The sequence below is a fragment of the Loxodonta africana genome, chromosome 3 (assembly GCF_030014295.1).
Source record: "Loxodonta africana isolate mLoxAfr1 chromosome 3, mLoxAfr1.hap2, whole genome shotgun sequence".
NCBI lineage: Eukaryota > Metazoa > Chordata > Mammalia > Proboscidea > Elephantidae > Loxodonta > Loxodonta africana.
Window position 1 is genome coordinate 130,897,664 of NC_087344.1, and position 27,043 is coordinate 130,924,706.

The following is a 27,043-nucleotide window of genomic DNA, read 5'->3' on the forward strand; positions in this document are numbered from 1 at the left end:
TTTCGTTATTGAGTTTTCACTAAAATTAATTCTTTTTTGCCATTTATTTCAGCAAATTTTGGAGGGTGTCTTAGTTATCTAGTGCTGCTGTGACAGAATTACCACAAGTGGATGACTTTAACAAACAGAAATTTATTGTCTCACAGTCTAGGAGGGTAGAAATCCAAATTCAGGGCATCAGTTCCAGGGGAAGGCTTTCTCTCTGTCGGCTCTGGGGGAAGGTCCTAGTCATCAATCTTCACCTGGACTATGAGTTTCTCAGCAGAGGAATTCCACGTCCAAAGGACACGCTATTCTCCTAGCTCATGTTTCTTGGTGGCATGAGGTCCCCCGTCTCTCTGCTCACTTCTTTCTTTTATATCTCAAAAAAGACTGGTTTAAGACACAACCTAATCTTGTAGATTGAGTCCTGCCTCATTAACCTAACTGCCATTAATCCCATCTCATTAACATCACAGACATAGGATTTACAACACACAGCAAAATCACATCAGATGACAAAATGGTAGGCAATTATACAATACTGGGAATCATGGCCTAGCCAAACTGATACACATGTTTTTGCGGGACATAATTCAATCCATGACAGAGGTTTTATTTTTCCCCCCACAAGAATCCCTGCAGAGTTATTGTAACAGTGAGTTGAATGAGGAATGTGAAGAAAAATAATAACACTAAGTAGATCAACTTCCGTATTTTACAGATGGTGAAATCAAGACTCAAGAGTTTAAATGATGTGGCCAGCGTCTTGTAACAGATGAGTAAAACCAAGATCTGCTACTCCTTAAGTTACACAGTATACTGATATGCACAGAATGGACTTTAGAGAACCCATCAGCCTCGTATCTAAGTGAGGCTTCATTTAGATAGTCCTCAAAAAATAAAAATACCTTTACTGTTCTTAAAAATAACTGCCGTAGGAAAGTTCACAAGTTCCAGCTACTCATAAGGTAATGAATGTAAAAGTGCTTTGAAAATGGCAAACTTGAGGAATTGTTTCTAGTAATGTCTGGTGCCTTCTGCAGTATGAGATAGTCCCTGTTTTGTTCAATTTTGGAATCTTTTCACCACCAGGCCCTCCAGCAATTACCTCTGATAGCCACTTGGTTTATTCTGATGTGCTCAAGTCTGTATTTATGTCTGAGTGCGTTTCACCTTTTGTCCTCAATCTCCATGCTCTGGGACACACCTGTGGCATGGTGGTGACTCAGCAGACACAAATGTCTTCCCCATTTGGACCATCCACTTTGCTGCTTTGCTTTGAAAATGACCATAAATTTGAATTGAATGGAAAAACGGAGATCTGACACGTGTCATCTACACCCTTGGCAAACTCCACGTTTTGTTCAAATTAGTCATCTTTACTATTTGCCTCACTTCTTATTTTGATTTATTTCACAAATATTGTATAAACTAAAGTGGCCCATAAATTTTGTAGCCTAATCACATGATGGAATATACTTCCCTCTTCTAAATGGGATTGCTGAAGAGTTGAAACAAAATCTGAGAGGAAATAATCCAAACATTCTTTGGCCCTTCAAGATGTCAAATCCCCTGACTTATCTGACATCAACTGGATGTTTCATTTACTTTGACTGTAGGTCTGTACCAGCAGACTCCATGAAAAGAAACAGAGAGACATTCTGGGGCCAAGTTGAACATAGATCCACTCAGCGAACAAAGGTGTGCTTTAGATTCTTCAGGTACTGAAATTGAATAACTCTCATTTTCTTGAAACCAGATAAAAGCAGAGCGGATTCCTAGAGATTATATAACATTGAAATAAGCACTCAGAAATCGAATTCCCATTTTTTTCCCACTTCGGGTATATTTTATTTCTTAGATATCACAAAATCTAAGGATGTTACCAGTGAGTATTTTTTTAATGAAAGGATAAATTATTATTTTTGTTAATGACAGTCACACTTTCTCACAAGCAGACATTCTGCCTAGGAATGGCTCTTAAGTCATTCATTCAGACAAGTCATTTTTCTCAAGCCTTTTAATTTTGTCTCCTGTAGCATCAAAGAGTTTACCGAGCTAGGTTCTGGAGATGTAGTGAATTAAAACAGAGCCTTTCTTCATATACCCTTGGTCAGAGAAGAAGGCAGTAGGAAAAGGTCTTCAACTGACCAGGCCCCAGAGGCGGAGCTGGACCTGGTTGCTGAGAGCAAAAGGGGTTCTGAATTGTAGATCAGGACAAAGGTTGTGAGAAAGCCTCTGGGGAATGAATATAATTCCTAAGACATGGTCAGAGAATAAATCAGCACCTGGGAATCTCTAAAGGAACAGACAACAAGAGCAGAATCCAGTAAAGTGGTCAAACCTAGGGGTTAGGCTCCAGAACGAAGAAGCCAAAAAGCAGACTGACAGGAATGGATGTCATGCCTAAATTCCCAGCCCAAGGTAAGCAAGGCTGGGGTGTACTTGTTCAGATTTTAGCCCAGGTGAAATTAGACAAGATGGTTTACTTATGGCTATTCTTTATAAAGCCATGTGCACTCTGTAGCCAGTATTCTCCACCCCTACATCCTAAGGGAGCCATTGCAACCACTGATCTAAATAATTGGAGAGAGAGCTGGAAGTCAGTCCACAATTGCCCCCTTTGTATGTGGTAGCAAGAAGAAACTCTTCCTTGATTGTTGGCAAGAAGCTACTCTCACAATATGGTTTACAAATTTAATTTTAAGCATATTGTTTTGCTGATGGTAATTTTTTTCAAGATATTGGCATAAGAAAATAAACTGCAAAGGAAAGGTAATAATACAGTGCATTGTTCTACTCAGTGAGTCACAGTTACAGGCAGAGCCCTTGGAGCTGCCCAACCGCTGGTTTCCACTCTGTAGGCACAGTGTGAGCAAGTGGGAAAAAGCCACTGCTGAGAATCAGCTTCAGAAGTCAAGATAGTTAACTCTTTTGTTACTATTGTATTAACAGAACACCAGCCAGTTTCTATGCCTCTGGACCTCAGAAGGAAGGCATTATTCCCTCGGAGTTGAGTGTTCTATTAGGTGATACTTCTTGGATGTGTTAGTTTTATAAACTTTTGCTTTTTCCCCTTTATTTCTGTGAGATAACGATTGCAAGCATAATTATGGCTTTCTTTTTAGGAAGTCTTGATGGGTGCATTTTGGTATTCCTGTGTCATATTTGAAAAACCAGAGGTTTCCCGTGTAACCTAATGGAAAAAAAAAAAAAACCCATTGCCATCAAGTTGACTTTGACTCATAGTGACCCTATAGTAGAGAGTAGAATTGCCCCATAGGGTTTACAAGAAATGGCTAGTGGATTCAAACTGCTGACCTTTTGGTTAGCAGCCAAACTCTTAATCACTGTTCTACCAGGAAGGCACCTGCAATAAATTATCTATATAGCTCTCATTAGGGTATTGTCATACCACAGATCAGTGGTGCCACAGTGCCACTCACCTCATTGGTGGTGTGTATTACCAAATTATATTTCTCAAAATCAGTGTTACCAACCAAAAATTTAAACATGCTCAATTAGTAAGCATGCATTCCAACACTGAAAACATATGCCATTAAAAAATTAAGGAGAAAAAATGTAACAAAAGGGTTTAAGATGACTTCTGAGCTGTAGGGTGAGCAATTTTGGCAGCCACCTGGTGACCAGTGGCATCCCATTTTCCTACATATCTGGGGTAAGGACCAGTACCAAAGGGCATCTGTCAGGAAGGGAGCAAGAGGGAAACTGTCTATACCAGAAGAGATACCTCCTGAGGAACAAAAGGAGAAAACAGCATTTTCACACTGTAATACAGAGCTCCTTTATGATCTGGTTTTTATTTACTTCTCATTTGATTCATTCATTTATTCATTCAACAAATACCTATTGAGAGTTTACTGAGTTAGGTGCTAAAATGTAGTGAATAAAAACAAATCTTTTCCTCATATACCCTTCAGATAGTCAATTACACACACACACAAATAATGTGATATTGTAATTACACTTCAAAGGAAGGTATCTGATGCTATGAAAGCATGAAATAAGGGGACTTGACCTAACTAGGGAAGGAGCCCTGGCGGCACAGTGGTTAAGTGCTCAGCGGCTAATGGAAAGGTCAGCTGTTTCAAATTACCAGCCACTCCGTGAGAGAAAGATGTGGCATTCTGCTTCGGTAAAGATCACAGCCTTGGAAACACTATGGGGCAGTTTCACTCTGTCCTGTAGGAATCTACTTGATAGCAATAGGTTTAATTTTTGGTTTTGGACCTAATAAGCAAGGGCAGGGCAGGCTTGTGGGAGAAAGCTGGAATTTGAATGAAAAACAGACGAGAAAGAAGGGGTCCCAAGTAGAGGCACCAGCAAGAGAAAAATTTCTCTCAATCCCTCTCATTGTTGAAGCTCTTACACTTTATTTCTAGTTTCTTGAATTCTTCTCCATACAATCTTTCACCACCTCTAGGCTTCTGCTATTAATCCTCCTCTACCTCCACCCTCACCCCATTTTTCTTTGTTAACACTTGATCATCCTTTTTGTCTCAGTTTAGGTGTCACTTTCTTTGCAAAATCTCTCCTGAGCAGCCCTAGAGCCTGGTTTAGATACTCCCCAGTGCTTACCCTCATATTACCTATGTTTTTGCCTCCATCTTACCTGTTAGGTCGCGAGCTCCTTAAGGCAGGGACTAAACCTTGTTTATGATATCCTCAAAACCTACGACAGTCCATTGAGTTAATACTCAATAAATATTTGTGGAAGGATTGGAGGAAGGAAAGGATGGGAGGAAGGATAGAGGGAGGGAAGGAAGGAAGGAGGAAAGAAAGGTAGGTTATATAAGTCAACTGATTGTAGTAATAATAATGATAGCTAACACCCGTCACTATGTACTATGTATACTATTCTAAGCACTTTAATATTTTAACTAATAATTTTGTTCTCTCAACAAACCAGTAAGGAAGATACTGTTATTTTCTCCATTTTACTGAACCTCTCTAAGGTCCAGTTTCCTCATTTGTAAAAGGGAGATGGTAATAATACCTACTTCATAAAATATGTGAGGATTACAGTAAATAAGCAATGTGCCTGTACTGGTAGATACTGGAACTACTGTCTGTATTAAAACTGTTTACCAGGGCAAAGGCAGGGGGCTGAGGCCCTGGTTCAGAAGATTCCAACCTTGTGGGGAGGAAGAATGTTATCTTGCTGACCCTGAAGATGGCCAGTAGAACAGGAAAAAAAGACTCTTACTGTTGTAAAATCCCTGTTGGGAACAGGGACAGATCCTACCCTGCCTGCTGCACTCCCATCCCTAGCAACCTTCAGAGAAGGGACCCACGGCAGGGAAGAGTGTGGATGTGGCCGAAGTCTCAAGATTTGCTTGCTGTGGAACCCTGACCCGGTGAATAAACCTTTCCTTTTAATTTTAGGCATAGTTTTGCAATAGCTTTCACTGTGTGTAGTGCTCTTAAAAACAAAGATAGGAAAGAAAGTTTTTAGGATAATTTGCTGAGAGAAACCATCATATTGTGAAAAACATTGGAATTTGGAGTCAGTCAGACATGTGGTATCATTCTAGCTCTGTAATAGTACTTGTACGACTTGAACAAGTTACTTAGAGTTTCCAAGCCTTAGTTTTGCCACCCCAAAAATAGACATAATAAAACTTGTCACTCAATAAATTAGTTTCTCCCTCCATTGTCTCATTTTCATAATCTTTCTGAGAATCTGTTTCTTCATTTGAGAAATGGGCATAAAAATTATACCTGCATCAGAGAATTGATATTTAAATGAGTTAATTCGTAAACTCTAAAACATTACATAAATGTCAAGGGTTATTCATCAGTCATAAAATAATTGTGAATTCATCAGTCATAAAATAGTTGTGAAGCTTACTGTATACCAGATCCTGTGATAGGTACTGGGGAAACGGAAGGTTGACTGAGGTATGGCCCTGCCCCCAGGAAAGAGTTGCTGATAGAGGAATCCATCCTTCTCCCTGATCCAGAGAGAGAAGGCAGCAAGGCCAGAGGGAAAGGCCTCTGTGGCCTGAAGAGGCAGCCAAGTTCCTGGCACTGGGACCTCCCTGGAGGATATCTGATACCATCCCCACAGTCATCAGCTAAGAGCTTGTCCAGGCTACCTGCCCCCAGGGCCCTAGGGACAGGGCTGCAGGATGGATTCCCAAATCTGCAAAATAAACAGACACAGGGAATCTTAAAGCAAACAAAACATAATTCGAGTGCAGTAGGGAAGTAGTTGCACCGACTCATGGAGGAGGGTGGCTAAGGATGAGAAGAGGAATATCACTAACCATCAATTTCTGTGAGTCTGTTAAAAGTGGACTGAACAACCCAGATACCCTATTTCCAGCCCAATCAGCCAGGCCTCCACTTTCAAGCTCCTTTTGTCTTAGTTTCCCTCTTCTTTCTGCTGAGAGAGAAAATGAGTAAGGCGGTTGAAGTTTTCTTGCCCAACCATGATTCAGAAGGAAGCACAACCACAGGACAGGCAAGTATGGCATTGCCTAGAGAAAAAGGACTTGTACAGGCAGGTCCCAGACAGATCCACCTTGATATTTAAAGAAGGCACCTCCTTCCTCACAAGTTCTAAGACTTGGAAGTTCAGGAAGAAATCTGTTTTCCCATTAACAAACTGGCATAATGTGCCTAGCAGGGCCAGATTGAGTAAACTGGAGCCTTCTCTAAAACATGACCCACAGGGACGATGCTGGTCCCATTTGCAACCTGAGGTTTGTGACTCTCCTGGTTGCCCTAAGTCCAGAACTCCTACTCCTGGGAGCCGGTGTGCAGCTTCAAGACAACGGGTATGATGGATTACTCGTTGCAATTAATCCTCAGGTATCGGAAGATCAGAACCTCATACCGAACATTAAGGTGGGTGGCAAATATGTTAAGTCAATACCATTATCCCATTAGAATAGACCTGTAACCTTGTTTCAAAAGCTAACCCCTGCCTGGTTTGCAGCTGAGCAGTAGAAAGGGCACCATTTGTTAAAGACAGCACCAGAAGTTATGATTAAAAAAAAGCAATTTTTTTAAATTATGGATGAGCAAATTTTTTACCTAATTCTGTGTAGTCTCAGCTCACAGAAAGCTGATCCAGCGCTCTTTTCTTTTTGTTGGCTACTACTTCTTTTAGCTATTTTGTTTTCTTTCATGACTGTTTTTGGAGTAGTAACTTAAAAAAAAAAAAGGGAAACCCTGATGGCGGAGTGGTTAAGAGCTACAGCTGCTAACCAAAAGGTCGGCAGTTTAAGTCCGCAAGGTGCTCCTTGGAAACCCTATGGGGCAGCTCTATTCTGCCCTGTAGAGTCACTATGAGTTGGAATTGACTCAGCAGCAAGGGGTTTGGTTTTGTTTTTCGGTTTCTAACTTTAAAAAAAAACAACCCATTTTTGGCAACAAAGACCAGACATTTCACTGAAATGTGCAGGACAGTGCTTGTTAAAATTACATTGTCAGATTCCATCCTGAGGGTGAGAATTCCCAGACAGAAAGGGTAAGAGTCTGTAAGGAGCACTGGGAGCAAAATTCTTTTTTTTTTTTTTTCACCTGAATGTTGTATAAAGTATTTGATTATTTAGCTTTAATGTGGTAAGGGAGGATCATAACTCCACTACTTAAGAGCATCCTTCAGTATTGCTTCAGTAAAATCAGTGTCATCATAAGGCGTGGTCTTTGACATGCCCACAGGTGTGACATGACATGAATCTGTGCTGTGAAAGCTTAAAAGCCTTCCCCCAAAATGAAGAAATCATGTAGGCAAGCCCAGACACACAGTGTCCTAAAATATCTTCCAGATAACCATTTCAAGTTTATTTATTTTGCTTCTAATTTTTCCCAAAGTCTAATGTATCCTTTAAAAGTAATGAGCTCCTTCAAAATAGTTTTATTACTTTTTGTTACAATTTATATAAGAATAATCAGAAAACCCATCATAAATGACTTAGGCTGATAAAATAAGCATTTCTTTTGTTTGGAAACAGGAAATGATAACGGAAGCTTCTTTTTACCTATTCAATGCTACCAAGAAGAGAGTGTTTTTCAGAAATATAAAGATTTTAATACCCACCACATGGAAAGCTAATAACTACAGCAAAGGAAAACAGGAATCATATGAAAAGGTAAGAATTCAGGATTTCACTAAAAGAGCTTAACTTAAGGACATAAAAACAGTATAAAATACACCGCGTGCCACTTTGTGAGTAAGAACTTAAGCAGAAACAAATCTCTGATGTTAATATGCAAGTAATATCACTAAGCAGATTGGTACTCATAAAGTATATGGAAATATAATAAATGAATGTAAACTATGGAATAAAAAATACATAAAATGCTTTTGCCCTAGTAGCCTCTCAGAAGATCTCTTTATTTTGTAACTGACAGATTCCCTTCTGGAATTTTTGATTAAGGACTAAGGATTACTTTTATCCCACTGAGCATGAGCTGTAAAGAGAAATAATTGCAGTTATGACTATCTTCATTTACCATCCTGTCAGGAGTAGTAACATGCATGTCCAGACAGAAACATCAGCCACCCACAGGCATGAAAACGTGAATATCCACTCATGCCGGGGGGGGTGGGGAATAGCAGAATCTCATATTAGCCTAAGTCCAGGAGAGAAGAGGAAAACCAAGAAGGGTATATGGGGGAAAGAGGGTAAGGGATGGCTATCTTTCCTTTTCTAACCACAAAGAACTTAACCCTAAAGAACTCTGGTCTACCACAAATCATAGTTAAACACCCATGATAACCTCTGTCATATACTGGTATGCATTCTGTAAATAAATGTTAAATAAACTTGGGAAATGGCATAGTGAGTTACAGTGAACTAAGAGTCAATCACAGCACCCAGGAGGGCCAGGAGCGGAGGCGCTAAGAACTTAGCTCAAGGCTTCAGCAACGGAGCGGGTTCAAGGTCTGTAACTACAGCTCAAGCAGAGAGCAGGAGGCGTGTGGTACTTTCCCTTTTTCCTTATTTGTGTCACTTGGTATGAAATTTTCAGTGATTATTTTAAATATTAGCTCTCCTTTGAGGTTGCTCTTTCAGCAATTAAATGATACAGCCATCTAGAAAAGCACCTCTGTGCCCTGAAGAAGTTAACCACCGCCAGTTGCTGTTGAGTCATTTCTGATTCATGATGACCCCATGTGTGTCAGAGTAGAACTGTGCTCCACAGGGTTTTCAACAGTTGATTTTTCAGAAGTGGATCTCCAGGCTTTTCTTCTGAGGCACCTCCAGGTGGACTCAAACCTCCAACTGTACTTCCAGTTAGCAGACAAGCACATTAACCATTTGTACCACCGAGGAACTTCAAAAAAGTTAAAGAGATTCCTGAAAGCGTCTGAATTATGACCAGGTGAAAGCATTTGTGCCTTGGTAGGGGAGGTAGAGAAAGTAGGGAAACTGGGATAAACTGGGAAGGTAGCGTCTATTAAGCTTCAACTATGTGCCAGGCACTTTACAATTATTAACTCATTTAATCCTCACACACTCTAAAAGTTAGGTGTTATTATTACAGTCGGAAACGACTCGATACCACTGTTTTTTGTTTTTTTTTTTAATAATTACAGATTAGGAAACTGGGGCTCAAATAAGGTAAGAACTTTTTCCCAAGACAAACTGCCAGTAATTTACAGAGTCAGGATTTGAATCCAGGTTTTTACTTTGCACTATACTATGTTGTCTGTAGCTAACTACGGAGATTGCATTAATCGATTTTACCTCAGTGGAACAAAGGCATTTTGGAGACAAGCAACAGCCAAAGAAGAGAGAGGAATAAATTACTTTAAAAAAAAAAGTAAGATATATGACTGAACAGAAAAAGCAAAGAAAGTCACTGAACGCTGTCCATATATCCGTTGGATACCAATTTCTTTAACTTTCTTAATGCCATTTAAGCAAATGCTTAGCGAATGATCATTATGTATGGGCCGTGCTAAGTGCTGCGGATTGCACAACGACAAGCAAGGTAGTTCCTGTCCTTGTGAACATACCGTCTAAAGTAGGTAGAATGAGGGGTGCGGAGGAAGGGTTAAGAAGAGTGGGCAAGAGCTGTATTACTATAGTGTATAAGGTGACTATAACCCCAAACAGCCTCTGAATATTCCATTCCATGCAGAACAGTTTTTTTTTCTTTTTGCTCTGGGACAAATTTCCAGGCATAGGAATGACGTTTTGTTCAAGTGAGGGCTATCCAAGGGTGTTATCTCTTTTTGCCTTATTTGTGGGTATTGCATTGCAAAAGTCCTTGGCTTGAGTTCTTACGGGTCTTAAAATCAATATATTCATTGTTAATTATTATAAAATTAATTCCTGTTAAGCTTTTTCTTTTTTTAACTTAACAACATAATTCCAGGGGCAAGTCCTGAGACAACAAGTTATCTTGCCTCCTAAAAATGAAAAAACAAAAAAGATGCTACACATAAAATTGCGTTATCTTACTAAATAGACCGTAGGTAAGTGTTAACTTTGGTGAAGGGTAAGACAGTACACAATACTGGGGAAGCCAGCACAACCTGTAAAAGGCAAGGTCATGGAAGCTACATAGACACATTCAAACTCCCTGAGAAACTGAATTGCTGGGCTGAGGGGCTGTGAGGACCATGGTCTCAGGGAACATCTAGCTCAACTGGCATAACGTAGTTTATGAAGAAAATATTCTACATTCTACTTTGGTGAGTAGCGTCTGGGATCTTAAAAGCCTGTGAGTGGCCATTTCAGATATTCCCCTGGTTTCAACCCTTCTGGAGCAAGGGAGAATGAAGAAAATTAAAGATACAAGGGAAAGATTAGTCCAAAGGACTAATGGACCACATCTACCATGGCCTCCACCAGACTGAGCCCAGTACAACTAGATGGTACCTGGCTACCACCACTGACTGCTCTGACAGGGATCACAATAGAGGGTCCCAGACAGAGCTGGAGAAAAGTATAGAACAAAATTCTAGATCACAAAAAAAGACCAGCTTACTAGTGTGACAGAGACTGGAGAAACCCCAAAAGTATGTCCCTCAGACACCCTTTTAGCTCAGTACTGAAGTCACTCCTGAGGTTTACCTTTCAGCCAAAGATTAGATAGGCCCATAAAACAAAATGAGACTAAAGGGTCACAACAGCCCAAGGGCAAGGACTAGAAGCCCAGACAGGGCAGGAAAGCTGGTAATAGGGAGAGAACCCAAGGTTGAGAGGGGGAGTGTTGACATGTCCTCGTGGGGTTGTTAACCAATGTCATAAAACAGTATGTGTACCAACTTTTTAATGAGAACCTAGTTTGTTCTATAAACTTTCATCTAAAGTACAATAAAAATATGGTGTCATCTTGATGGTTATTTGAATATTTACCTTAGTTTTGGACACCTTTAAATGTTGTGTTTTTAGCAATGTTAATTGAAATGATCAGGGTACGAGAAGAAATATAATTTCATTATAACAATTATTTTGCTTACCTGATTGGTTGTGGGCATGAAAAGACAAGGTGTAAAAGAAACATATCCTATTGTTTTGCAGTGATGAAATAACCCACAAAAAGTTGTTCTCAAGAGGCTGTCACATTTTATAGAACAGTTTTGAATAAAGTGAAAATTTTGTTTAAAATTTCTTGAAATATTTTTATTATACTTTATGGTATTTCAAAATATGCCATTTTTTCAGTGTTAATTTTTGAGAAAAATTTAACATGGAAGATGGGAAGATTAAATGGAAGTAATGAAGCTCCATGGAACTTTGCAAAGCTTTTAAAATATAAATATTTTTGAAAGCGCCAAAGAATGTTATTGATGTATAGGTATGAGTGTATTTTAAACTCCATCTACAAGGTATTTCTAAAATCTGTTTTTAAATTGGGTATAATTACATGCAGTAAAATACAAAGATATTAAGTTATGGTTCAAAGTGTTTTAACTGTTCGAAGTATTATACACTTATATCACCAGCATCCCAGTCAAGATACAGAGTATCACAAGGCTTTTTTTTTTTTTTAGGCAAATGTCATCGTGGCTGACTGGTATGGGACACATGGTGATGATCCATACACCCTGCAGTACAGAGGGTGTGGAGAAGAGGGAAAATATATTCATTTTACACCTAATTTCCTACTAAATGAGAATTTAATAGCTGGCTATGGACCACGAGGTAAGCTCAACTGATCAAGAAATAGCCACTGGACAGCACTATTTACAATATTCTGTGCTTGCTCCCTGGGTGACACAAATGGTTTGTGGTCATCTAGTAACCTCACCCAGCCAGTCCTGTGAAAGAAGGGCCTGGCAATTTGCTTCTGTAAAGATCACAGCTAAGAAAACCCTATGGAGCATTCTACTCTGTAATATGTGGGTTTGCCATGAGTCGGAATCAACTCAACTGCGATCAGCTCGGCTGCAACAGGTTTGGGTGTTTGTTTGGGGGTGGGGGGAAGGAGGGGGTTGATGCTTGGTGCTAAAAGGGACTCAGAGAATCTGAAACCCAAGGACTTGCCGTTTAGATGGAGAGGTGGGCCACATGGCCATGAAAAGATGGTGAACAAAATGAGCTAGGAAGAGGAAGCACCAGATTAGTGACCCAGAGTGAGTGGTATAAGAAGTCAGTGAAAGGAGAGGCCAGTTTGAGCCAAGCATGGCCAGAAAAGATCACACAGAGTAAAAAAAGTAGACAGGTTAAATATCATTTTGACAAATAGCAAAAAGGGAGAGGATAAATAGTGGGAAGAATATGAACAAAAGTCAGGGCATATTTGAGAGATGGGGAGCAGTTGACCCTATTAACTGGTGCAGAGGACTGTGTAGCGAAAGAACGGGAGAAAATGCTGAAATGCATGTGGGGGTTGGGGGATGGAGAACCTCAAATGCCCAGATTAGCAAGTCACTGCTGAAGGTTTGTAAGCACAGGAATCACACCATCAAACCAGTGTTTTAAGAAGATTAATCTGTGTGGATAAGATAGATAAAGGAGGGAGAAACTGGACACCAGGACAATAATTAGGAGAAGTCCAGGTATGAGGCCATCAGCACTTGAACAAGGGTGGAGGCGGTGAGAGTGAGGACAGCAGAGGTAATAATAAGAATAATGAGAATTTCCTACGTGTCAGACACTGTGCTATTTGCTTTTCAAATGTTATTTTATACTAAGAACTCAAAAGTGGTGAGAGATATTCTGGATGAAAAAAGAGAAAGAGAAAATGAGGAAAAGAAAAAAGAGGTCTGAGCTGCTAGAGAAAGAAAGGCAAGAAGTGTGCACTGCATGAAGGGATATACCAAGTGTCTGTCAGAAATAAAAGGAACCAGTTTAAAGGGGGAAACCCAAAGGCGGACTACAACATGCAGGTAGAAAGGCCCGGCTTGTGGTTGGATATGGATAACTGGGGTTTGGGAAAAGTCAGGGCCATAGGCATTGTTTTCCATAGAGGAGACTGGTATTTAGTGAATGAGGTCTGATGGAGAAACTGTAGTGAGAAAGGACATCAGGTCAAGGGCTTACTATTCCATTATAAATTTTTTTGTTTTTAATTTTAACATACAGTAAAAACCAAACCAAACCCATTGCCATTGAGTCATTTGCTACTCATAGTGATCCTACAGGATAGAGTAGAACTGCCCTCATAGGGTTTCAAAGGAGCAGCCGGTGGATTTGAACTGCTGACCTTTTGGTTAGCAGCCAAGCACTTAACCACTGAGCCACCAGGACCCCTTAACATACAATAAAACCAAAACTAAATCCATTGCTGTGCCTTTCAAATGAGACTTTCATTTCTACCACCACTTAAATCTAGATAGACTTTGTTATGTTGTGTATGGAGCAACACACTCTATAAAACACATTTTATAAAACACTTTATAAGAGTCTACATAAACGTTCTTTTTCCGATAACCATGGGGTGCTGATAACCTCTGCACAAGCAAATGACTTCATCAGCACTTCTAAATTCCATGAGTAGGCACAAACTTTTCCTTAACACTTTCAGCTTGAACTGTTCCCCTCCCTTCCTTTGTTCCAAAGACTAAAAATTGCACAATATGCCACAGCCCGAGTCAACTCAGAAAACACTTTCTGGATTCCCAGAACTTAAAAGAATTCAGAGAGGAAAAGTTTTTAAAAAGAGAGAAAAAAAAGGAATGAAAAAAAGAAAAGAGCCTTTTGGGAGGGAAATATGGAAAGCTTTTATGGAGAATTAAGTTTGATTGAACTTTGAAAGAAATGTAAGATTTATAGAAAGAGTGAGAAAGTTACAGAGTATTTGGTGATGAAGACAGGTGTTTCTAGGAGCTGAGTTGGAGATGTGGCAAATCAGGGATAAAATAAAAGGGAAAGGACCATCAAGGCTATGATCTCCTTTTCTGCTCCCTCATCCCTCCTAACTCCAGTGTGTCAATCATTGCTCTAGATAGGAGAATCACCCACAAGATGAAAGCAGGCGTAACACAGATTGAAGAAGAGAAAAGCTTTACTTGCTTGCTTAGATTTACTTCTATCCCTCTTTTCCCAAACCCTGAATTTAGAAGCCTATCTGAAGCCAAATAGAAACCTGTTAGACAGCTTCATCCAGGAAATGGAAGTATGTGGCATTCCTCATTAGCTTCAAATAGATGTGCAATAAGTAAACCATTGGTTTGCATTTACAGGGCTAAACATATTTTCACATTGTCTCTTTCATGATGGCAGAGGGTAGAGTAGGAGGGGATGGGAACTCGGGTGGGGGAGTGAAAAGTGGGAGAGAGAATTACACTTCAACTCTTTGAAATAAGTATATGTAGCCATTGATATTATGTCTTCACTGCTTAGCAAGGCCCCTCGCTGAGATTAGGAACTCAAATGCAAAAGCTCTCTCATCCGCAGGCAGAGTGTTTGTCCACGAATGGGCTCATCTCCGTTGGGGTGTGTTTGATGAATATAACTATGAGAAACCTTTCTACATAAATGGGCAAAATCAGATTAAAGAAACAAGGTTAGTACTTTTTCTCATGTTTAAAATTCATTGTTTAAAAACAAGACTAAATGGGCACACCAGCCCAGGGGCAAGGACGGAAGGCAGGAGGAGACAGGAAAACTGGCAGTGGGGAACCCAAGGTTGGGAAGGGGGAGAAGGTTGACATGTCGTGGGGTTGGCAACCAATGTCACAAAACAGTATGTGTATTAATTGTCTAATGAGAAACTAATTTGCTCTGTAAATCTTCATCTAAAGCACAATTTAAAAAATGAAATATTAAAAAAAAGTTAAATGTTTATTTATCTGACTTTAAAATTAAATTTGTAATGGCAACTAAAAGAAGGGCTTCAAACTAGTTCATTTTGGTTCGATCCCCTGCCGAGAATTTGCATTTCCAAACCTAATCTACTGAATCAAACTCTACATGCTAACAAGATCCCCAGGTGATTCTTATGTATAATAACTTTCGAGAACCACTGCTCTGCTAGTAGTTCTCAGAATTAGTCCCTAACCAGAAGCATCACCTGGGAACTAGTTAGAAATGCAAATTCTCAGCACGGGGTCAAACTGAAATGAACCAGTTGGAAGTCCTGGCTAAAACTTAATTGGTAAAGAAGAGATCCTTTCATTTTTTTCAGCTTTTTAATTTTATTGCAGTTTTTCAAAAAACTGTTAAACCTTTACGTGGTTCAGATGTTAAAAAGTTATTTACTCTTAGATGTCCCCTCTCACTACTGTCTCCACCCTTTCATCACCTCTAGGTAATTGATATTATTAGTTTCTTATTTCTCTTTGCAATATTTCTTCAGGGAAATTCAAATAAATACAAATATTCTTTCCCATTCTCTCTCTCTTTTTTTTTTTATAATTGCACAGTATTCCTTTGTGTGGATGTACCATAATTTATTCAACCATCCTACATTTTTGGCCACATGGGTTGTTTCCAATCTTTTATTACCAATAATACTGCAGGTCATACCATTAAACATATGTCATTTTTCATGTGTGCAGGCAGATCTATATACCTATTAAATAGCTCCCAAGAATTCCTAGGTCAAATGGTACCTCAATCATAATTTTGGTAGATATTGACAGATTTCTTTCCTCAGGGTTGTGCTATTTTTCACACCCACTGACAGTGTTTGAGATTGCTTGGTTAGGTAGGAATCCTTTTAAATATAACCATTACATGTTCATTCTCTTCTTCTCCTGATGTCCAATGGGAAATGAGCTCAGTGGAACCCTGACTCAGCGTATGCCACCCCTGCCCCTCCTTGTGTCTCCAAAAGTCCTTCTTGATTTCCTTGGATCTTTTGCTTTGATCTTAATTAGTTGTTATAACTCTTGGCAATACAGAACCCCTTCATCCAGATCAAATACTTTAAAATACAGGCGAGCTTATATAAAATATCTATGACAGGCAAGTGTATAGAGATCAAAGTTTTTTAGTGGTTACCAGGGATAGGACGGAAGGAGGGGGAAAGGAAGACACAATGCTTAGGAGACCCTGAGCTTTCTGTTAAGGGTGATGGAAAAATATGGGAACAGTTGATGATGGTTGAAGAACATGGTGAACATAAGCAGTGTCACTGAACTGTACTCTTGATGATTGTAGAAATGGCAAATGTTTTGTTATTTATGCTACCAAAAAAAAAAAAGTGAATTGCATTCCTAAATTTCTGAATATGGCAGCTTAAAAAGTGTTTTGTGTGTATCTAGCAAGCTACAATCCTTGGGACAAATTATTATATAAACTAGTGAAAAAGAAACATAGATATTTCTAAAATAGACCCAATTTCTTTTTCTATTTTAGGTGTTCATCTGACATCACAGGCATTTTTGTGTGTGAAAAAGGCCCTTGCCCCCAAGAAAACTGTATTATTAGTAAGCTTTTCCAGGAAGGTTGCATGTTTATATACAACAGCACCCAAAATGCAACTGCGTCGATAATGTTCCTACAAAGTTCACCTTCTGTAAGTGTGACCTTGGGATGAGAAACCCCTCCAGGAGTCCTCAAGAGAGACTGATATATTTTAACTATTTTAAAATAAGACAATATCCAGTCCTTTTTAGAGCTTGGGGAACTTACAGCTCATCTAGTTTTTATTTTATAGGTAAACCGAGGCCCCCAAGATGATCACCAAAATATGGATTTCTTTAGAAAAGTGATTGTTTGTTTCCCAGGGAAGGTGATTTAATGAGGGAAATCCTGAAGCCCACAAAATAAATTCATCAATGATAGTGTTCCTGTATCCTTTCCTAGGAAAGTGTACTAGGCTAATGAGAGGGATGTAACAAATTAATATATTTCTCTCACTTGAGATCAACAACCACATTACGTTTTAATTGCATTTCCTAATTCCCTTTCCTTGTTTTGCAGTCTAGAACTTAAGAAGAATGATTAGGTGTCACCAAGGGAAGTTAACTAACCTTCAGCTTTGTAGTTCAACAGTTCAACCTTGTCAATATTCCACACTAACTGACAAGAGACAAGTGCATGAATCTAGAACACATTTTTTTTTAATTTAAAAAGGATAACTTTCATGGGGACCCTGTACTTGCATGCTCTGGCCGGTTTATTTTCTCTCTGAAGGAAGCAGCATGGAAAACCCACATTCTCACCAGAAGCCCCCTCAGAGAATATGGAATCAGAAAAGAGGGAGTTAGGTGATTCAGAGGCTTAGTGACATCAGCCTTCCTTACCTGATAATATCTGTTCATCTTCACAAAAAATCTGACAAGTCATATTTGTGGGTCAACTCCTCTCCATGAGGCTGGGACGGTCACTGCAGGCTCAGGTTTCCATAAAGCTGTCTTTTTGTTTCCATGGCTGACCAACGCCTTTTGGATTGACACATTTTTTTCACATAACTTTTTATCTCCAAACTGGTTTTAGTCAAGCTAGCAATCATCTGTAACTTTAAAGTGCTTTTTCATATTTTTACCTGGTCCATGATGTTTTTAATGTATAGCTAGTATATGAAGCCAAAATAATTCCATGTATTTGATCCATATTGTTTTTGACTAGGTACTATCTTTGTAATTGGAAACCCTGGTGACGTAGTGGTTAAGTGCTACAGCTGCTAACCAAAGTGTTGGTGGTTTGAATCCACCAGGCACTCCTTGGCAACTCAATGGGGCAGTTCTACTCTGTTCTATAGGGCCGCTATGAGTTGGAATCGACTCGACAGCACTGGGTTTGATTTTTTGGTTATCTTTGCAATTATTGAAAGACCTAGTCATTAATATCTCATCAGAAAAATTTCTCAATTTTCTAAGCATAGTCATGAAATGAAAGGAAAAGAATAAAAAAAACAAAACAAACAGCCTATTTTCTATTCCTGCCTCCTCACCCTACTAAGATGTGCATGTCCTTAAACACCTGCTGATCTTTAGGAGCCCAACTTCCTCTTCTATGAAATTATAGATGGGCCTAGAGAGTCTATAAGGTTTCTTCTAGCTCTAAACTACGAAGGTTCTGTCAGCAGGAAATAACTCTTTATAGGATTGTAGCCATTGGGAATATATGGTGCTGCCTCCCTTGGCAATACAAACTCTTCTTTTAAGAGGGATGCTGACATAGAGTTAGTATCTTTATATGAATTATATCTATATTTCCATATGGAAGGAAAGATCAGGAAGTAGATTTAAGTTGGTTTTTCCTTATTCTGCTCTCACAGAGATCAATATTTGTTGCTAAATCAGTATATGTTGATTGATCAATAAAGGTGCAGTCCACATTAGATTCCAGGGAAGAGTTTGACCAAGATAACATCTCCTGTGAAAAGGTTTGGGGTGTTTCCTTAATGCAATGTCCTGCTGAGATGGGTGGGAGATTCTTTTGTTTTCCTTAGACTAAGGTATCTATGTACATAGTCTGCTCTCCATTATCCAAAGTGCAAATAAACTTTAATGATCTCAGAACCGCAAAGGTGCTAATGTTTCAAGCAAAGGGTACCAAAGTTGATTTGTAAACTTGATGTCATTCTTGAAGAGTTACATTACTGAAAATTTCTCATTTCCTGTCTCTCAGCTCACCTCTTTTTAAACCTTTAGCTACTTAAGAAAGCACACTTAGAATGGAAGTAGTGCCTTTATACTCTAATAATAGGCTTTGTTCTTCTTCCAGGTGGTTGAATTCTGCAATGCAAGTACTCACAACCAAGAAGCTCCAAACCTACAGAACCAAAAGTGTAGCCTCAGAAGTACGTGGGATGTAATCTCAGACTCTGCTGACTTTAGTAACAGTGTTCCCATGAATGGGACTGAGCTTCCACCTCCTCCCACATTCTCCCTTGTACAGGCTGGCGACAAAGTGGTCTGCTTAGTGCTGGATGTGTCCAGCAAGATGGCTGAGGTAATATTTTGAATTGAAATGGTTGTAAATCATTCTTTTTTTCCTACCAGTTTTTAATTCTTTATGTTTTTTGAGGGGGGAGGGGGAAAGGGGAGAAGCAAAAGGTTTGGAATAGTCATGCCATCTTATTTTCTTGGGGACAGGAAAAACAAATTCAGAATGTGGCACAGAAATGGAAATAACACAAATAAGTGAAATCCACAGATTATTTTGAACCATCACTTTTGCTACTAATTGCACCCTTTTCCAACCTAGGCCCTTTTCCAAAACTCTGACATGTAACAGAGGGCTTCAGTCTGGCCATTTCACTCACTGGTAAACATTCCTGGCAGCGGCAATAGACCATGAGTTTGTAGAGACTGTGCCTGTCTATCGCCTGTCTATCATGTATATATTTTCCATATGTCATTGTGTACAGAAAGCCATATCTCAGTCGTCCAGCAATCTAGTAGCCTGCCAGAAACCCACTCTCTAAAGGTCTAGAACTCTCAGATAGTGGTTAAAGACTTAGTCTCTGTAATCAGTCAGATATACTTTGAATCCTGGCTCCTTCACTTACTGCCTGGGTAATCAAGAGCAAGACACTTAACCTCTCTGAAGCTCAATTTTCTTATCTGTAAAGTAGGGATAATAATACCTACTGACAGTGGTGTAATGTTGTTGTTTTTAGGTGCCATCCAGTCAGTTCCAACTCATAGCAACCCTATGTACAACAGAATGAAACACTGCCTGGTCCTGTGCCATCTTCACAATCATTGTTATGCTTGAGCCCATTGTTGCAGCCACTGTGTCAGTCTATCTCTTTGAGGGTCTCCCTTTTTTTTGCTGACCCTCGACTTTACCAAGCATGATGTCTTTCTCCAGGGACTGATCCCTCCTAATAACATGTCCGAAGTATGTGAGACATAGCCTCCCCATCCTTGTTTCTAAGGAGTATTCTGGTTGTACTTCTTCCCAGATGGATTTGTTCATTCTTTTGGCAGTCCATGGTATATTCAATATTCTTCACCAACACCACAATTCAGAGGCATCAATTCTTTTTCAGTCTTCCTTATTCATCATCCAGCTTTCACATGTATTACGAGGCGATTGAAAACACCATGGCTTGGGTCAGGGGCACCATTGTGGTGTAATAGGGCCAGCTAATATTGGCTCAAGAAAGTTGACTGTTAAATTTTCAGGAAATTTATGAGCCAGTTGTTAAACACAGCCATTATTGAATTTAAAATATGTGAACTAACAAATAAAATATGTTAAAAGAAATTTAATGAATGATCAAAACTCATCCCTTCCTAATTATTTTTCTGCTAATTTTTACTATTATATATGCCAAACATCAGCAAACTATGGTCTGTGGGCCAAATCTGATCCACATCCTGCTTTTGTACAGCTAACAAGCTAAGAACGAGTTACATTTTAAATGGTTAAGGAAAAAAATCAAGAGACTAATCTATTTCATGGCATGTGAATATTATATGACATTCAGATTTCAATGTCCATAAACAAGTTCTACTGGAACAGAGCTACACTCACTCATTTACATATTATCTATGGCTGCTTCAGTACTATAATAGCAGAGCTGAGTAGTTGCAACCAAGACTCTGGCCTACAAAGCCTAAAATATTTGCTCTCTGGCCCCTTACAGAAAATGTTTGCTAGCTGCTAATCTATGCTTTTGAGGTTTTTTCCAGTCTATAGTATCTGTATGGTGAAAATACCATATAGTGGGTGCCACAGCACATCTCTTCCCAGCTCCGCATTCAGCGAAGTCACATTGGTAGTCTCACTGAAATCACCCATGGTGGGAGTATTTATCCCACACAATTGCTACAAATCAGAGCATTCTCTCCTCCACCTCACCCCTTCTCCCCACCCCACCCCACCCCACCCTCCCAAGGATCCAGTCATTAAACATTTACCGGTATGCCACTGTCTACTTCATAGAATTATTGAGGAGGAATAAATGAGATAATGATTAAGAAGTTTAGGGCACATAATAAATAATAGGTGATAGCTATTGTTCTATTATATTTTGTTCAAGGGAAGAAGCTATCTTCTTGTACTCCCTGGAAGATTTTCCTTTTTTGTTTGTCTCTGAAATATTAGGAACCGTGCTAATAAAATTAGGATCTGAAAAATTTTGTCATTTTGCCTACCTGCAGTTGATTAGGGCATGGTTTTCTCAAATATGGTCTCAGGGTAATTTAGATTGTCTATCTGCCTCTGGAAACCCTGGTGGCTTAGTGGTTAAGTGCTATGGCTGCTAGCCAAAGGGTCAGCAGTTCGAATCCACCAGGTGCTCCTTGGAAACTCTATGGGGCAGTTCTACTCTGTCCTATAGGGTCGCTATGAGTTGGAATCGACTCGACGGCACTGGGTATGGTATGGTATGCATCTGCCTCTGTTAGGTAAGAACGAGTGGAGCTAAAGAGAAAGATAGTTGAACTTGAGAGAAGACCTGGAAGGGATAGAAGAGAAATTAGCCCCAAATAATAAACTCTCTTCCCTTTCCGTCAATACTGCCATTGACCTATAATGCCATTCGCTCATTTATCAGGTGCCTACACTGTGCTGGCCTGGGAGATACAGAGATGACTGTAGAATACGGGCTTTGCTTTGAAAAGCTAACAGCGCAATACAACATGAATATGTGAGTAAATACTCACAATGTTGTTGTTAGGTGCCATAGTTCGTTCCAACTCATAGTGAACCTATGTACAACAGAACATGCTCACAATACTCATGATACTATGTGACAAAGGCTCCATGGATGTGTGAGTTGCTGTGGCAGCATCTAGTCCTATAGAAAAGAGTCGGCAAAAAAGATTTCACTGAGAGGGTGAACTCTGAGCTGAATATTGAAGGAAGCACTAGTTTTTTTTTTTTTTTTTTTAGTAGGTAATTACTGGGTTGGGTGAGGTGAGGTCAGAGAAGAAGGGATGACATTCCAGGGAGTATGTGCAGTGGCCAAGAGGAAAGATTAGAAGGAATTGTTCAGGGGAAATTGCATCTAATGGTATGGCTATAATTAATACTGGGTGGATCTGAGGGAGTGGCAGATAGGATGGAGAGATACTACGGATCTGAGAGAAATTTAAGACGTTAAATTGAATAGACGCAAGGAAAAGAAACCCTGGTGGTGTAGTGGTTAAGTGCTACAGCTGTTAACGAAAAGGTCTGCGGTTCAGACCCACCAGGCACTCCTTGGGAACTCTACAGGGCAGTTCTATTCTGTCCTTTAGGGTCGCTATGAGTTGGAATTGACTCAATGGCAACAGGTTTGGATTTTTTCGGGTTTATTCAAGGAAATGGGGGCTGGTAAGAATGGAGGAGTAAAAATCTCAGGTTTCTATTTAAGTTGGAGTAGAGGTGACAGCTGGGCATGAGGATTTGATGACCATTATGATGGCAATAGCTACTATTTACTGAGTGTTTGCTAAGTGTCCATTTTGCAGATAAGGAAACTTAGGCTAAAAATAAAAGTAATTTTCTATGGTCACACAATTAGCAAAGGGTGGAGGCAGGAGTCAAAGACCTTATTTTATCCACACTACCAATTTCCCTCCCAGCATGGTAAGAGAAGCAATATTTGAGAAAGGAAACGATAATTCCAAATGTAGAGTTTGCGACGCCTGTGGTTCATTAAAGGAGCCGTGGTGGCACAGCAGTTAAAGCAATCGAATGCTAACTGAAAATGGGTGGATCAAAACTACCAGTGGCTCTGCGGGAAAAAGATGTGGCAGTCTTCTTAGGCAGAGATATACAGCCTTGGAAACCCTATAAGGTCGCTATATGCCTAAATTGACAGCAGTGGGTGGCTCATTAAATTGGTGAAGTTTCCTACCCAGTGCCATCGAGTCGATTCTCCTAAGCAGTGTGAAATACAGGTCCTTATCTTAAGGGAGATGTATGGGTCGGAGATAGAGGTCACAGTCATCCCTAAGCAGGTGGTCATTGAAGCGCATCTTGCTTCTCCTTTTTCTTGTCCCACAGCCTTCAAAACAAGTGACCCTAGCAGCATCACCTGCCCAAACCTGTTTGCTAATACTACTTTATACTTGGTTAGTACTTCATTTAGTCTGCAGGGGCAGATTAATCAGTTAAGCAGGTATGCACTGGTTTACAGTAAGCAAGATATGCATGGGTTTGTGTTTATTTACTAACCTGTGATACATAAGAGATTGGTAAGTAAGCACAATTAAGCCCATGTATACTTTGCTTATTGGGTAATTGTCGCTGCTTCATTGCATTACTGTATTTTCATACAGGTTTTTCAATTGATCCTTACAAAGCAATTGCATCATAGGTAAGTAAGATACTATCATTCCCATTTTACAGATGAATTACCCAGCCTAAAATGACCATGATAACAGGGTAGTGCCAGGATAGATACTGGATCCTCTGACTGCCACCCCTCTCTACCATAAGGTCTCTTGGGAACGTGTCCTCTTATCCAGACTGAATTGTAAAGGAAGCAGTTACAAACCTAGCCTCAATTGGTTCCATGAATCTTTGAATTCTGGGTTGTACAGAAAATGTGGAGATCTATGTTCTTAAAAAAAAAAGAAAAACCATTGCTGTTGAATTGATTCTGACTCATAGTGGCTCTGTAGGACAGAGTAGAACTGCCACATAGAGTTTCCAAGGAGTGGTTAGGTGGATTCGAACTACTGACCTTTTGGTTAGCAGCTGTAGCACTTAACCACTACCCCACCAGAGCTTCCAAACTCATTGCTGTCGAGTCGATTCCAACTCATAGCAACACTATAGGACAGAGTAGGGAGTGGTAAATTATGAACAGCTTGTTGGAAGCAAAGTTCCAAACCCTCATCCCCCACCCCCAAAAAAGAAAGCGTTTTTGAACTTGCAATTAATTGAGCAATATTCTAGCATTATGTCACTCTTTGCACTAAAGAAATTACAATATCTCTAAAGAATTAGCAGAGATATTTGCTAATTGAGTAATTTAGTCATGATTTTTTTTTTTTTGTCTACCAACCAAATGTTGTTACCTTTCTTTTTTCCTCTTTGGGACATAGGCTGACAGGCTTCTTCGACTGCAACAAGCAGCAGAATTCTATTTGATGCAGATTGTTGAAATTCATACCTTTGTGGGTATTGCCAGTTTTGATAGCAAAGGAGAGATCAGAGCCCAGCTGCACCAAATCAACAGCGATGATGATCGAAAGCTGCTGGTTTCATTTCTGCCTACCACTGTGTCAGCAGAAGCAGAAACTAGTGTCTGTTCGGGGCTTAAGAAGGGATTTGAGGTACAGTAGAGCATCCCAGGCCTTGGATCACCCCACTTTTCTTTCCATCATTCTGTATCTGAGCCTGCTCCTTCTTAAGGGCAATCTGTTACAGTGTGGTCATATCAGCCTCAGCTATAGGAGCATGATGATGGGTTATCTTTAAAGGCACGAACTACGTGTTGTTCACCACTGTACTGCCCACACTAGCAAAGCACTTTCGGCATGTAATATGCAATTGCTTAATATGTGCTTATGGAAGGAATGAGTAAATAAATGAACACAATGGCCAAGACTGGAGGATTTTAACGTTATCTGGGCACTTTTTGATGCTATTTTTTTCCATCCTGGGACTGTCCCAGCTGTGTCCATAGTTTCTTTTGGATTTTCCAGTTAAAATCAGCATGTCTGGCTCCTGTCTATAGTCATACTTGCATGATAGACCTCAAGCAAATCAGAGACAATTAAGGCCAGTGGCATGTTTCAGGAATTACAGAAATCAGCACAAGGCTGGATTCAGCTTTTGGAATGTAGCCATGTGTCAAGCATCTGGTAGCAAGCAAGACACATCAGCTGCAGTTATTGCTGCTTATAGGCAAGTGCCTCGCAACTTTGGCTGCCCATTGAAATCACCTGAGGATTAAAAAAATACAGATGCCTGGGTCTCACCCCCAGAGATTCTGACTTATTTGATCTGGGATAATGGCCCGGCCGCTGGAAATTTTTTTAAGCGCCTCATCTGATTCTAATGTGTAGCCAATGTTGAGAAATGGCTTTAGAAATTGCCAAAATAGCTCTAGGCATTCTGCCACTGTATTAGATCTTACTGGTCCTCAGAGGCAAAAATCTCACACAACAATGTATCCAATATCCTTTATGATAGACACTGTTCTAAATTATGAGCATTATCATGGTGATTATAATGGGAAGAGTTTCTGCCCACAGACAAACCGGCAGTGGCATGTAGAGTGACAGTGCTGTGATGGGATGAGGTGAGGGCTGAGTGGGGATGGGCGTAGAGTACAGGGGGCTACAGAGGACTTAGAAGAGTTCTCTACAGGTGGCAGGTTTGGAATGAGAGTGGATTCTTCTGCTCACTAAGACAGTTTGACTTACGTTTACTTCCAAATGACTGATACTGTATGTTCAGGTGGTTGAAAAACTGAATGGAAGAGCATATGGCTCTGTGATGATATTAGTGACCAGTGGAGATGACAGGAATGTCGACAATTGCTTACTCACTGTGTTCAGCAGTGGCTCAACCATCCATTCCATCGCCCTGGGTTCATCTGCAGCTGAAAACCTGGAGGAATTATCACATCTTACAGGTAAATAAATTTCTATAGAATCTTTTAGAGCATTCCTTTTTAATGTGAATATGCAAAGTATAAATATGATGATTTAATTGAAAAACAGAAACATTTTTCTAAAATAAAAACAAAAACCATTGCCCAAAACTAAAATGTTGCTGAATTTTTAGACTTTTCCCCTAGAAGATGCTAATTTTATACATGCAATGAAAATACTATTTCTCATAATTTCTTGTTAAAGTAGCCTGAGCAGGTATAATCATGAAGCTAAAAAATATGTCTGAGATTAAATGAACTAACTTACATGGAAGGACACATACAGTGTTGTGACATACATATAGTTTTTGTTCAAAATGAAGCACAAGTGATTTTATCCCATATTCCTTATATTCAATAAAAATGAGTATGCTGATTTGTGAATTCAAAGTTGGCTTTTATTCAATTATTTCTGAAAGCAAATAATAGCAATTAGGCTAGTTAGATGGTCTAGGAATTTTACCTTAGTTATAAGACTACTCAATAAATATATATTGAGTTCCTATTATGTACCAGGCAGAGTTCTGGGCCCTGACATTATAGCCATGAACAGGACAGACCAAACCACCTCACCTGTGGCACTTACCACATGGTCGTATAAGATGCCATGAAATGCAGGTCAAGTATAACCCCTACTCCCCCAAAACTAATATTCTAACACAAAGAAAGGTTGTTGGAAAAGGCCTAACATTTTTGTTTCGTTTTATTTTATATGCTTTATTTTTATCAGCTAACATCCCAATCATGTATTTCAGGAGGTTTAAAGTTCTTTGTTCCAGATAAATTAAACTCCAATAGCATGATTGATGCTTTCAGTAGAATTTCCTCTGGAACTGGAGACATTTTTCAGCAACGTATTCAGGTCAGAATTTCTTCAGTGTTCTAACTACAGATGGGCAGGGGGTGGGATAAGGAAAAGCAAGGGAAGTAGGTAAAGTGTGCTGACTGCTTCATTAAGCTCATTTGAATATGTAGCAGCATGTGAAAGGCTTTTAATGCGCTCCTTATTAGCAGAATCAGGCTTCATTTTTACCTAATATCTGTATTTCTCAGTGGTCCCTGGGTTGTGCGAACAGTTAATGTGCTTGGCTGCTAACCAAAAGATTGGAGGTTCAAGTCCATCCAGAGGGACCTCAGAAGAAAGGCTTGGTGACTACTTCTGAAGAATTAGCCATTGGAAACCCTG

The 27,043-nt window shown here is 39.7% G+C and overlaps 1 protein-coding gene across 1 annotated transcript in view; it reads left to right on the top strand.

Annotated features, from left to right (window-relative positions):
- The first annotated feature begins 6,642 nt into the window (after positions 1 to 6,642).
- Positions 6,643 to 27,043, top strand: part of LOC100653563 (calcium-activated chloride channel regulator 2) — a 39,917-nt gene continuing 19,516 nt past the window's right edge. The window contains exons 1-9 of the mRNA XM_003411205.4: positions 6,643 to 6,855; positions 7,968 to 8,105; positions 11,966 to 12,116; positions 14,814 to 14,922; positions 16,719 to 16,878; positions 19,035 to 19,262; positions 24,302 to 24,532; positions 25,662 to 25,839; positions 26,613 to 26,719. Coding sequence (XP_003411253.2) covers positions 6,670 to 6,855; positions 7,968 to 8,105; positions 11,966 to 12,116; positions 14,814 to 14,922; positions 16,719 to 16,878; positions 19,035 to 19,262; positions 24,302 to 24,532; positions 25,662 to 25,839; positions 26,613 to 26,719 — 1,488 coding nt within the window. The 5' untranslated portion in view covers positions 6,643 to 6,669. The remainder of the gene's footprint in view (positions 6,856 to 7,967; positions 8,106 to 11,965; positions 12,117 to 14,813; positions 14,923 to 16,718; positions 16,879 to 19,034; positions 19,263 to 24,301; positions 24,533 to 25,661; positions 25,840 to 26,612; positions 26,720 to 27,043) is intronic.